The 13,406-nt window shown below is 43.7% G+C and overlaps 1 protein-coding gene across 2 annotated transcripts in view; it reads left to right on the top strand.

The window, feature by feature from the left end:
* Positions 1–2,950: 2,950 nt before the first annotated feature.
* GPR180 (G protein-coupled receptor 180) overlaps positions 2,951–13,406 on the top strand; it is a 34,044-nt gene continuing 23,588 nt past the window's right edge. Inside the window, exons 1-2 of one of the 2 annotated variants that reach the window (XM_051850543.3) lie at positions 2,951–3,223; positions 6,886–7,044. In XM_051850543.3, coding sequence (XP_051706503.1) covers positions 3,079–3,223; positions 6,886–7,044 — 304 coding nt within the window. In that variant the 5' untranslated portion in view covers positions 2,951–3,078. The remainder of the gene's footprint in view (positions 3,224–6,885; positions 7,045–13,406) is intronic. The other variant, XM_089303490.1, reaches the window with a different exon arrangement.

Genomic DNA, 13,406 nt, shown 5'->3' with positions numbered 1-13,406 from the left:
TATAATGTAGATAATTATTTGTCGTTAAATTACTACTTGCTAATGAAAAACAGGCAATCTAAATGTGTATTATATTTTCTAAATTTTAAAACATAATAGACCTTTAAAAAGAATGTACCAACATGAAATGAGGACCAAAATAGATTGTGGTGTGTTCTTACTCTTTTTTCTGACCAGACTCCCAGCCTTCGACACGTCCCCAAGTTGACCCATGATTCCCAGGCAGGCCACAGGATGGGCACCTGATTTATCCTAGGGCTTTTGAAAGCCATTTATTGCGATTTTAAATTAGACCAAGATTCTAGTATGGCCAGTTGCCCTTCTTGAAGTCTGAGGTCCTACAAATTTGACTATTGTTGGTGACAATATTCTTGCAAATGAACCAGGGAACCAAAAAGCATCTCTTCAAGAGAGGAAAACTAACATGACACAATGGTTGAGCCTCTGTCTGCAATGCCGGCATCCCCTGTAAGGGATGATTCAAGATTCAGATGCTCCACTTCCAACCCAGCTCCCTGTTAATGTGCCTGAGAAAGCCGTGAAAGATGGCCCAGGTGCTTGGGCCCCTGCCACCCACATGAGAGACCCGGATGGAGTTCCAGGCTCCTGGCTTCAGCCTTGCGCAGCCCCGGCCATTGGGGCCATTTGGGGAGTGAACCAGCTTGTCTCTCTTTCTCTCTCTGTCTCTCCCTGTTAACTCTGCCTTTCAAGTAAAATAAAAAAGAGAGAAACAAAAATAATCAAGGGGAGGGTGGAAGCCATATGTTGAGTGTGGTGGTTAAGCTGGCCATTTAGCCTATAGGTTAACCTAGTGGTTAAAGTTGAGCATTGAGCCCAGTGGATAAAATATGGTAGTGCTTAGGTTTGACATCTGAGCTGGGATTCCTGATTCCAGCTTCCCACTATTGCAGGCTATGGGGTGGGCGGTAGTGGCTCAAGGTATTGGCTTCTTGCTACCCATATGGAAACCTGGAAGTGAACGTGTGGATGGAAACTCTGTTTCTCTCTTTCTCTGTGGAAGGAAGGGAGAGAGAGAGGCAAGAAAGGAGAGAGGGGAGGTCTCATGGAGTTCCAGGCCTGTGTTCAGGTTTTCCTTCAGGACCAATTTTATTCCATCTTTGCACAATCAGGAGTGTAGGATTTAGGCTAGAGAAGGCCACAAGAACGTGGGCAGAGGATGAACCGGTTGACTCACTTGAGCTTGTTTTTCAGAGGATCTTTCAGGAAGCCTTATCTTACAACATGGCAGTCAGACGGGACCCCGCACCACCACCACTGGCAAGGAAGCTTGCAAGAGATCAGTCTGAGTCAGATATCTGAATGAAGATGTGCTTTGCTAGAGCAGCAAATGCCCCTTTGCTCTCCCTTTTCTACATCCGGGGAACTCCCCTAATCCTTGTATAAAAGCCCTGGCCAACTGTGGGGGCAGATTTCTTTAGGGAACTATTCCTTCCCACTTTCTCTTTTATTTGTCAAAAGTAAATAAAGCTTTCTGTTCTGAGGAACTCTTGCTTCAGGCTGGTCACTTGGTGATACCTCAAGTGAAAAGACTCCAATTGAATAGCACTTGGTTTACAATTACCACTGTCCAAAGAAAACCTTTAGATAAAGTGAGCAGGGTTTGCTTGTGCAAAGAACAACTCCTGACCTGGGCAGCACTCAGAATCAGGAGAGGTTCAGAGCTCCGACCAACAACCTGGCAGGCAGTATTAATAGCCAAAAAGGAAGTGCCCTTCAGACACAGCTTGGTTAATTATTCCTCGTCAGCGAGATACTGAAACTGCCGAGTATATGATAGGAGGTACTCCTTCAAGAGTGCTTTTCTAAACAGTGAAGTCTGTTGTGAGAACTTACTTACATGTTATAAAATCTCATTGAATGAAAATAATCTATATCTGTTTATTCATGAAGTAATTTTGACCTCCTACTTACATCAAGATGGGCATAGTTTCTGACCAACTGGAGCTTACAACACAGTGGAGGATTCACAAAAATTCACATTTACGGTACCTCCTGGGCCCTGCCCTGCTAGGGAAGTAATGGAATCTCAGGCCGGACTTAAGATTTGAAAAAGGTTTCTTTTATCTTGGGAATGAGGAGTAAAGAAAGGGGAGGTGACATGAGGCTGAGTGGTAGGATAAGCAGAAGTATTGCAGCCAGGAGGCTCTGCAAGTGATCCGGGCTAGATGAGAAGTTTTGGGTGTTCGAACTGACGGGTGGGGATTTGTGCACTGCGGGCAACAGAGAGTGGCAAAGGGAAGTGAGACATCAAATTGGATTCCTGCATCTTTCCGTGGCTCTGAGGTAAAGATGGACTGTGGACAGGTAGAAATAAGACTAGACCGGGCTGGTTGTCACAGGCCGTGTAGGTGACGGCGTGAGTCGGACTGTGGCTGCCATTTTCTGCCATCACCGGAGGACGGGTGATCACATTCGTAATCGGACCGACAGGCTGTGAAGGCGTAAGGGGGTGGTTACAGAATTCCCAGATGTCTGATCTGCTGGGCGGTGCGAGTCACCAAGACAGGGAACCTAGGAGGAAAAACGCATTAGGGCATGGAAAGTGTCTGAGTCGCTGAAGTGGATGAGCCAGTGGGAGGCACCAAGGAGGAAAGTGAGCAAGAACGTGGTTCTCCCTTTGAGGGAGTTTCCCTCTCTGGACCAGAAATGGTCCTGTCAAGAGTTGCTCAGTTATCTCTGACACCCACACGGCGCTCAAAGGCCTCATGCACAGGGGCCAGGGCGTCCGCGCATGCGCAATGACAGGACGCGCAGGAGCAACCAGGGCGATCACTTTGCCATAACCTGAAGCAACATCCTCCCGATTCTCCATTAAAAAAAGGCGGGAACTAGCCTAAAGGCTGGGGAGTGATGGGACGCGTGGATCTCCAAGTCCCGCCCTCTCCGAACCCTGATTGGTGGATATCCTTAGCTCTTGGCCAAGGGGATCGTGTCATTGGTTCTTAGTCTCCTAAGGCGGGGTCCGCCGCACCGGCTCCGTCTCCTCCCCGCTGCCGACGTGGGGCCGGCGGCCGCGGGCGGTTAGGGGCCGGGGTGGGTGCGGAGCGGGAGGTGGGGATGGGGCCGGTGCGGCTGCTGGCAGTAGCCCTCGCCTGCTGCTGGTGGCCGCAGGGCAGCCAGAGCAAGACCCTAAGGGGCAGCTTCAGCAGCGCCGCGGCCCGAGACGCTCAGGGCCAGCGCATCGGCCACTTCCAGTTCCACGGTAGGTCCGGGGGCGGGGAGAGGGAGGAAGGCGCGCGGGCCCGTCCTGCCTGCGGGGCCCGCGGGCCGCCCCTCCCCGCCTCCCGGCGGCGCCCAGCCCCTCCCTGCCACGTAGGGCCGGGCCGGCGCCCCGGCCGCCTCACCTGGGCTCCCGGCGGCGCCGCCGCCCTGCCCCGCCGCGGCCGCCCGGACTCTGGGACGCGTTCTTAGCCGAGCGCACCGCTGCCGCTGGCCAGGCCCCGGGCTGCCCCTGCGGCGATGAGGCTGGACCCAGTGTCCCTCTCCCCAGCCCCTCCCGTGCAAACGGCTGCACAGACGTCTGCTCCGCGAGCCTGCCCCCAGGGTCCGTCGTGGGCACACTCCTGGCTCGGCCACACTGCAAACACGGACGTGCTGTCCGTAGGGAGAAGCCCGGGAACTTCGATTTCCTGGGGTCTGTGTGCTTCTAAGACCGACTCATCCAGACGGCAGCAGCAGGGTTCTAGAACCCAAGCAGAACACCGGAGCGTGTGGCTTCCATTCCTGCCGGGAAAGTGGCTACCGGGACAGGGTGCTGTTGACGGACGGCGCACCAGGAGGCCTAGAATCCGGCTGACAGATGCGTGTTGAGAGTGACCCGCTTCGTGATTCTGGCCCTTAGGGAACCAGAGCTGCCTTTGACTCTAGCGTTATGGTCTCCCTCAACAGTCAGCAGTTACATCTCGAATGAATGAATTTGGAGTTCATTCTTACTTTTTGCCTCATCAGGGTACATCCCGCAAAGTTAAATGTTTTTCTTGGTACTAACATTCTATTTCAAAGGATTATTTTCCTTGGTGAAGCGAGGATCTCTGGTTTATTGTCTTTTAAAGATGCAGCCACGAAGATCAGAACACTGGCCTGAAAAGAATTCATAGGAGAAGATAATAGAAACCGGAAGTGATTGGGGTGTGGGAAGGGAATTTGAAGTATTGGAAGTTGCAGAATTGATAGTATAAATAAAGGAAGGGAAACCAGTTTTTTTTTTTCTTTTTAATCTGAAATTGTTAAAATAGAAAAGGAATGCAACTTAGTTTTCCAGAATCCCACGTGGACTATACCTTGGGTGAATGAAGAGGAAACACTAGACACAGTTTTATTCTGACTTTTTGTCAGAGTTTTCACTTTCATAATCAACTGACTGTCACAATACTGTATAGGCAGTGATAGTAATCTCACGGGAATAAGTGACGCAATCTGATAGTGTTGGGAAGTCCGGGGTGTATGGCAACCATGACATGGGTTATTCGAAATGCCCAGCGGAGAGACTTAGAGGCCCCTGGCAGTTCGTGATTACTACCAAACATTTAAGGATACTCCATAAAGTTTATGCGAGGCACCAGCATTGTGGCACAGTGGGTTAGGCTGCTGCATGCAACACTGGCATCCCATATCGGAGTGCTGGTTCAAGTCCCACCTACTCTGCGTCTGATCCAGCTTCCTGCTAATGTTCCTGGGAAGGCAGTCTAAGATGCTTCAGCCTGACTCCTACATGGTTGTTGTGGTTGTTTGGGGAGTGAACCAGTAGGTGGAAGATTCTCTTCCTCTGTCTCGCACTCTCTGTCCCCTCTCTTTGTCACTCAGCCTTTCAAATAAATAAATGAATCTTTTAAAAAAAAGTTTATGAGAAATAGAATTAAGTAAGTTTTTTGGGAGGCCTATGCTGTGGCATAGTGGGTAAAGCCATCACCTGCAATGCTGGCACCCCATGTGGGAGCCAGTTTGAAACCCAGCTGCTCTATTTCCGATCCAGCTCTCTGCTGTGGCCTGGGGAAGTAGTAGAAGATGACCCAAGTCTTTGGGCCCCTGCACCCATGTGGGAGACCCGGAAGAAGCTCCTGGCTTCAGATAGGCCCAGTTCTGGCTGTTGTGGCCATTTAGGGAGTGAACCAGCTGATGGAAAATCACTCTACCTGTGCCTCTCTGTAGTTCTGCCTTTCAAATAAATAAATAAATAAATCTTTAAAAAATAAATATTTTGGTGCAAATTTTTTTCTTAATATTTTATTTACTTATTTGAGAGGTAGAGTTACAGACAGAGAGAGGGAGAGACAGAGAAAAAGATCTTCCACCTGCTGGTCCACTCCCCAAATGGCCACAATGCTGGAGCTGGACCCATCTGAAGCCAGGAGCTGGGACCTTATTCTGGGACTCTCATGCAGGTGCAGGGGCCCAAGGCCTTGGGACATCTTCCACTGCTTTGTCAACCCATAAGCAGGGAGCTGGATCAGAAGAGAAACAACCAGGACACAACTGGCACCCATATGAGATGCCAGCACCATAGGTGGAGGCTTAACCTACTGTGCCATAGAGTAGGCCTCTGTGTAAAAATTCATAAAACTCTGTGTACAGAGGAGAAACATACTAAATTCAGATTTCACAAGACAGATTGAGGATGTGGTGTTAGAAGTAAATTCTTCCTCATATTTGGATTATACTCATTTATATAACATACATATAGACCTATATATTTAGTTACTACCAACTTTCAGTGAATTCCAACTCAGTAAAATAATACTAAAACAATACTAAAATGATGAATTCTGACTCATATTCAATTTAAGATGTTAACGGAGTTTTAGAGTTGCTTTTAAGGCTGTTGATAATTGTGATCGATTTGTGTACGAGACTTAGGCATTCTTTGTCATAGACTTTTAAATTCATTTAAAATGTTTAAGTAATTATTGTAATGAAAGAAAACAAATCAGAAGACAGAGAATTGAAAACAGAATCCCTTTCCCTGGAGACAACTACTCTTTGCTGCTTTTGATCTGGGCGTTAAACGTAGCTGTTGGGTGCAAGTGGGCCCATACTGTTTATTCACAGTATACATTGTTCTCAAAGTCCTTTTGTGAAAGTCACAGATATCAGATTTTGTTTCAGGTATAAAATGTCTTCCCCAAACCACATTTACTTAAACTTTTTTGCTATTACCTATACTTTTTTTATATTAAAAGTATAATAGTGGCAATGTTACATTATAAAACAAACTTTGGTAGGAAATGTTTATAGATTATTTCTGATAAACATAAAAGACATGAGTAGTTTCTGTAAAATGCAGCAGAAATTTTATTAGTGACCATCCAGATGATAGTTAGAGAATTGTTAACTGTCATCAGCTGAATTATAAAGAAACATACACATTAATTTGACTGATCACATGGTTTGCACTTGAATGTGATGGTCATTCTAACATGATTTACTTACTTGGATTTTTAAGAGAAATTGTGCTTAAAAATGTATTTATTTTCATTTTATTTGAAAGGCTGAGAGACAGAGAGATCTTCGATCTACTGGTTCACTTCCCAGATGCCCACAGCAGCCAGGGCTGGACCCAGCTTAAGCAAGGAGCCCAGAATTCAGTCTAGGTCTCCGATAGGCATGGCAGGGACCCAAGTAATTGAGCCATCATTTCCTGCCTCCCAGGATACACACTAGCAGGAAGCTTGATCAGAAGCGGAGGAGCTGGGAGTCCTATGATTTGGGATGTAGGTGTCCCCAGCAGCATCTTACTCACTGTGTCAAATGTCCACCCCAAAATCTGCCATTTAAATTCCCGTGTTGATAAGTAAGGTGTTGAATTGCCTTACCATCTCAGCTCCATACAAGATCAAACTCGCTGATGTTTTTTGTTTTGATATCAAGGTGACCATGCTCTCCTGTGTGTCAGAATCAACAACATAGCAGTAGCTGTAGGAAAAGAAGCTAAACTTTACCTGTTCCAAGCCCAGGAATGGCTGAAGCTGCAGGAAAGCAGTCATGATTACAGCTGTCATGAAAAATTATCCAAAGCCCAATTGACAAGTGAGTATATCCTTTCTTCTTTGACCATTAAATATATATATTTTTAATGTTAACGTATAATGTAGTCCATTTGTGCATTCCAGTTTGTTCCATAATAGTATGTATTACACTTTGATAATACTTTGTCTAGTGTGTTCTATGCTGGATTTTAAGTAAACTGTTTCAAAAGAATACTTTTTCCCCCCTTTATTCAAATTTTTTGGACAAAAAAAAGTCCAGATCGTTTATGAAGGGGTCCTTTCTTTCATTCACGATTCTACACTTTGCATCTTTCATGCCAATATGCAGATACATTTGACCCAGTGGTGGTGTACAGTAGCTATAACATCTTCTAGCAATGAGCTAAATGCTAAACATATATCATCTCGGTTAATTGTGTGACTTAGCCCAAGTGATGCTGTTTCACTGGGACGTGAGACTCAGTGAAATGAGACAGACAAAGTGCTGAACCAGGACCACATCATTTGTGCACCTCTGGGTTTGCCTACATATACCATAACCTCGTGGCTTGAATCCTTGATCTCATTCTTGTCAACAGTGTTCCATGCACTAGGGTTTTAGCTATTCAGAGTGAATGCAAAGAACACGTACCATCTTACCCTTTGGAAGTTTAGTTGATTGTAGGAAATCTTGGCATTTTGGAGTATGTGTGAGATAATATGAGAGTTAGTCTTTTCTCTTGTTGCCCCATTGTTCAGAGACTCACGTAGGCCATGGAAGGCTCCACTTTTAGGAAAACACTCATATTTCTAGATGTCCAGTCTTATTCTTAGCAGCTGTTTGCTTCCTTCATAAGACTGTTAGAACAGGAATGAAAGTAGAGGGCCCGGATCCTTGCCACCCGCCCATCGTGGGGGCCCTTCCGCCAGCTTTGTGAGATGGTATCACAGAATGCTGAGTGACCTCAGAGAGACAATTACCTAGAGTTATTTACTTCAACCCTGAATTTCAGAACTCTGGGACGTTTGTGCAGATGCTATTTATCAGTTATCTTGTCCTTTCCACACCAATTTGCTCATCCAAGTGTTCTACGTATGTATAAAAGCTCAGGTCCTTTGGATCCCAGCTCTAATAATGTCCAAACTGAACCCACTGCCATTTGCATTCAAACCTGGTTCTCTTCCGTTGTTCCCTGTTTCAGGAACTGGCACCTCCATCCACCCAATTAACAAGCAAGAAGCCAAAGGAGACCTCTAACACTCCCCACTTTGACCTCTCTACCTACTTCCAGTCTATCAGTGGGTGTGAGATTTTATGTGTGAATGTCTCTTGAATTCATCTATTTTTCTTTTTCTCTAGCCTCCTGTATTTTCCCAAGCTGCTGTCATCTCTTTGTACTGTTACAATAGCCTCCTAGCTGCCCAGTCTATAGTCATGCCAGTTCCCTTCTGTAACAAGAATGTCCTTTGGAAACAGCATGATCACATGTTATACACAGCACACCCTTAAAACATGTGAGTGGTTTCTCAGCCAGCGCCGCGGCTCACTAGGCTAATCCTCTGCCTTGCGGCGCCGGCACACCGGGTTCTAGTCCCGGTCGGGGCACCAGATTCTGTCCAGGTTGCCCCTCTTCCAGGTCAGCTCTCTGCTGTGGCCCGGGAGTGCAGTGGAGGATGGCCCAAGTCCTTGGGCCCTGCACCTCATGGGAGACCAGGAGAAGCACCTGGCTCCTGCCATCGGATCAGCGTGGTGCACCAGCCACAGCGCACAGGCCACGGCGGCCATTGGAGGGTGAACCAATGGCAAAGGAAGACCTTTCTCTCTGTCTCTCTCACTGTCTACTCTGCCTGTCAAAAAAAAAAAAAAAAAAAAAAATTCTGAGTGGTTTCTCACTCCTGTTAGCATACAGCAGGCCTCCTGGACCTGAGCAACCAAGCCAGCACAGACTGGCTGCCGCTTGTCCCAGTCATGTCACAGCACTGCCCCCTCTCATTTCATTTTATTATTTATTTATTCCATATTTATTACTTATTTCATATTTATTATTTATTTTATGGGCCATTGCACATGTTCTCTGGCATCCTATTAAGGTAACGCCTAAGTCTTTATAGCCTCTGGCTTTCCTGCAAAGCCCTGATCACAGTTACTACTTTATATTATATTTATTTATTATAAAATCAATCAAGTAGAGCTACAGTAAGGCTCTTTTAGTCTGTTCATTGATTCATTCATTGAGTACTTGCATTATTTTGTGTACTATGCTAGGCACTGGTGAGCTGTATCCTTAAGGCTGGTTACGGGTGACAGCAATGTATCGGATCAGTGAGAATAAATGTGGAGTTGCAACTGTGATAAGTATGATGAGTGCTAAATAGATGACACTGTAGAATGAGGATTTTTGGTACTTTCGTGCTTAGTTATTTACTGATCATTTTAGGAAGAATAAGCATAGAACTCAGTGCTTGAGGGGTTTATTGGTTGGTAGGTTGCTTGTTTTTTGTTTGGCACCTCAAAGATGTTTTCTTTTTCCAATAAAATCTTGCAGGGCAGCTTTGAGTTGTAGTAATATTGGTTTGCCGTCTTGTATCGCATGGTCAGTGTTTTACCACATACTGTCTACACTTGCAAATATGTCATTTTGGCTTCAGTCACATTCCTGCATTCCCAGAGGTTCTGCGTGGGGAGCCAGAATGGTACAATAGGAAGGCCACTAAAGTAAGTCAGTGCCAGTGACCTGACAAGGGCTTGTTGTCTTGGAGCCTCAATTTTCTTCTTGGTGCAACAGGCAAGTTGTACTAAGTTTCTTCAGCTTCCTCACAGTCCTACAGTGCTGTGATTCTAAATAGAATTCTCTAGGATGCAGTCACTTATGGGTATATGAGTATAACTTAATGAAACTTCTTGCTGCCATTGCTTTTATTATTTTCCCTCTCTTCTATTCTGTTGATTGCAAGGGTATTCTTTTGAATTAGGGAACAGAATATATCAATAAACAGAAATTTCAGTGAAATAAAGAGTTTTGGAGCTTGAAACCAAGTAATAAATACATATATAAATATACACACATATATAAACATACACAGTTTTCTATATATTTCACCAATTCTTTTTCCAATAACAAATTCCAAATGTTAAGAACATCTCCTGTCTCCTTTATACATTAGTGGTCTTATTTATCTTATGCTACGATTTAGTAGCTTGGATGCGTTGAGACAAAAAGTATATTCCTAAATTAATGATGCTGTCATGGTGCCACAAGTATGCAAATCCTTGTAAGAAGTATACTTCCTGGCTGTTAATGAGACTAAGAATTCATAGGCCTTGACCTGTTTGGTAATGAACCCATTAACTGTGCCCTGCTCCTATGTATGGCCTTCCTGCTGCTGTGCACTGTGCAAAGATGAGCAGATTTGTAAAGTCCAAAGTGTCAAATGTTGTGTGACTCCCAAATTAATGTTTGAGAATTTCCTTTTCAGTCTTTGTTTCTGATGTCATAAAGCATCAATTTTTTGAAAAACCCTAAAAACTATAGTTTTTTTAAAAAAAAATATTTATTTTATTTATTTGAAAGACAGAGTTACAGAGAGAGGTAGAGACAGAGAGAGAGGTCTTCCATCCGCTGGTTCACTCCCCAGATGGCTGCAACAGCCCGAGCTGCGCCGATCCGAAGCCAGGAGCCAGAAGCCTTTTCCGGGTCTCCCACGCGGATGCAGGGGCCCAAGGACTCTGGCCATCTTCTACTGCTTTCCCAGGTCACAGCAGAGAGCTGGATCGGAAGAGGGGCAGCCAGGACTTGAACTGGTACCCATATGGGATGCTGGCGCTTCAGGCCAGGGCTTTAACAGCACCATCCCCAAAACTATAGGTTTTTAGAGCAAGCAAAGAAAACATTTAAAAGCACTAAAAATAATCTCTGTTTCTATCTAAGAAATATTTAACAAGCAAATTCAGAGAGGTTTGCTGTCAGATTATGGGAGCTAAATGTGTATAGAAAACTTTTTGATATTTTTGCTTTATAATATATATATCATTTCTTTTGTACACTTGGTAAATTTTATAAATCATTTAAGGGTGATAGTATTATTTTGTGTGTGTTGGTTAGCAGTAATCATTTGCTTCTTTAATGTGATTGGGCAATTAGCAATTCAGCAGCATTTGCTGCAACTCAAGTTTGTTACTATTTGAGGTACTAATTACACCAGCACAGAATATGTGTGCTGTGCTGTAGTCTTTTGTCTCAAAAACAATGAATCCACAGTTTTGTCAAGAGGGTTGTTGAAAAAGACAGTGAAACAAAGACTGAAGGCTAGTACCACTTCCTGAAGCACACTTCTGTTTATGTTTTATGTAAATACACATAATTTAAGGTGCAACATGTGAAAGTGTATTGATGAAAATATAATGGTGACTTTTATAATATTTTTCTAAGAGAAAAAGTACAAATGATAAGACAGCAACACAGTAAAGACTTCAGATAATGAAGTCCCATTTCAGTAATTGAAAATTGTACTTTTAAGCAGTCTTATTTCTGAACCGTTTATTGATTATGTATCAAATCTTTAAGACCTTCAGATAGTTAACAGAAACTATAGTCTTTGCTATACTTTCCCAGAAACTGTATATTAAATAATAATAATAATAATCTAAATGCCAGTGAACTTAACAATAGTCAATAAAAGCGATGTTGTGCTGGTGCTACTCTAATCATCTTGTTCAGTATAACTTTTTTGTTTTTTTGAAAGGAAGCATTACAGAGTGGGGGGAGAGAAAAAGAGAGATCGATTTTCTATCTGTGGGTTTGTTCCTCAAATAGCTACAACAGCCGGGATAGGGCCAAGACAAAGCCAAGAACCTGGAACTCCGTCCAGATCTCCCATGTAGGTAGCAGAGGCCCAAGTAATTGGGCCATCCTTTCTGCTTTCCCAGATACATTAGCAGGGAGCTGGACTGGAAGTGGAGCAGCCACGACTCAAAGTGGCACCCATATGGAATGGTGGCATCTCAGGCAGGGCCTTAACCCGACTTCACTTAAGCCACGCCAGCCACCAGTTTAACTATGAATGAGTGAAATTCCTGAATGTAAAACCAAGGTCCACAAAATTTGAATCTAGATTGGATATCTTTGTATCTCATTCATAAAGATCCTATAAATAACATTCTTCCAATTTTATATTAGGAAAATTTTCACACACAGAGAAGAGTTAAAAGATGGTAACATTGTTAATACTTTGTTACATTTCCTGTTTGTATGAGTTTGTTTTGAATTGGACCCTATAAACATAATCTGTCGGTATTGTGAACAGTTTGCCCCTGTATGTCATACATCTTCTAAGAGTAAGGACATTTTTTTCCATAAACTCAATACCATTATTATATGTAGTATTATACTTTCATTATGTCTTCTAAAGTCTATTCCATAAGCACATTTCCAATTACCTCAAGAAGGGTCTTTTTCATATAACAGTGTTTTTCTACAGTTGAGCAAATGGTCACCCCCTTTGCCAGCATGTTGTGGGAGCAGGCTTGCACTGGGAATTGGGCCAATTGTCATCTTGGGTTTTTTTATGGAATTAGACTGTCTCCACTCTGAGCCAGGCACGGCAAGTGTCTTCATTTTACTATTGAAGAAACAAATGTAGAGAGGATGTTGTGTACTTGCTGATTTGCAAGGCTAAAACTTGTTCTAATTCTACAGCTCTTTTCATTTTCCCTAGAGTTTGAGACACTGTATTCCCACAGCTTCATCACATTAGTCAGTGCCTCTTAAGCAGGATCCCATTTTAGATCTGAAGTATCATTTAGTATTTCTTAAAAGAGAGTGCTGTTGGCATTTTAGAAAGAAAGCGCTTTATTGTTGAGACTTACCTGGTATTATGTGAAGTTCAGCACAGCTCCCCTCCAAGTATGCTCACAGCCATTGTGACAACAAAACTGTTCCCACATGTTTTCAAGTGCACTGGTGGGAGCGAGATCACTCTGGATTGGAGTGACTGGACTTACTAGTTTAACCACCCTGTGTTAGAGAAAGGAAAAGGAGAGTCACAATAATTTAGCAAGTACTCTATGACTGAGAGCATGCAAGGTGGCTCATGCAGGTGGCTTAGTCCATGCATTAGCTCTTTCCTATACTACTTGCATTTTACAGATGAAGAAGATGGTATTGCTTCTGTAGTTTGCCCAAGGTCATAGCAGGTAGCCACTGAAGCCTGGATTCAGATAGAGATCTGTATGATACCAACATTTTTGAGTCCCCTTCCCCAACTACTCTGTCACACTGCCTTGTGTATAGGCCTTATCTAGTATAATAACCTTTATATTCCTGTAATTTCTCTATTTCTACTACTTTTGGTACATATTTAAAAAAAACAGGAAAAGATTTTGGAAAATCTTTTCAGCGTATTTGTCATTCATAGTTTTTAGAT

This window comes from Oryctolagus cuniculus, chromosome 9 (genome assembly GCF_051225735.1).
Source record: "Oryctolagus cuniculus isolate XC-2025 breed Fujian yellow rabbit chromosome 9, ASM5122573v1, whole genome shotgun sequence".
Lineage (NCBI taxonomy): Eukaryota > Metazoa > Chordata > Mammalia > Lagomorpha > Leporidae > Oryctolagus > Oryctolagus cuniculus.
Note: the sequence above shows the minus strand (reverse complement) of the source record. Positions and strands in the feature narration are given on the sequence as shown.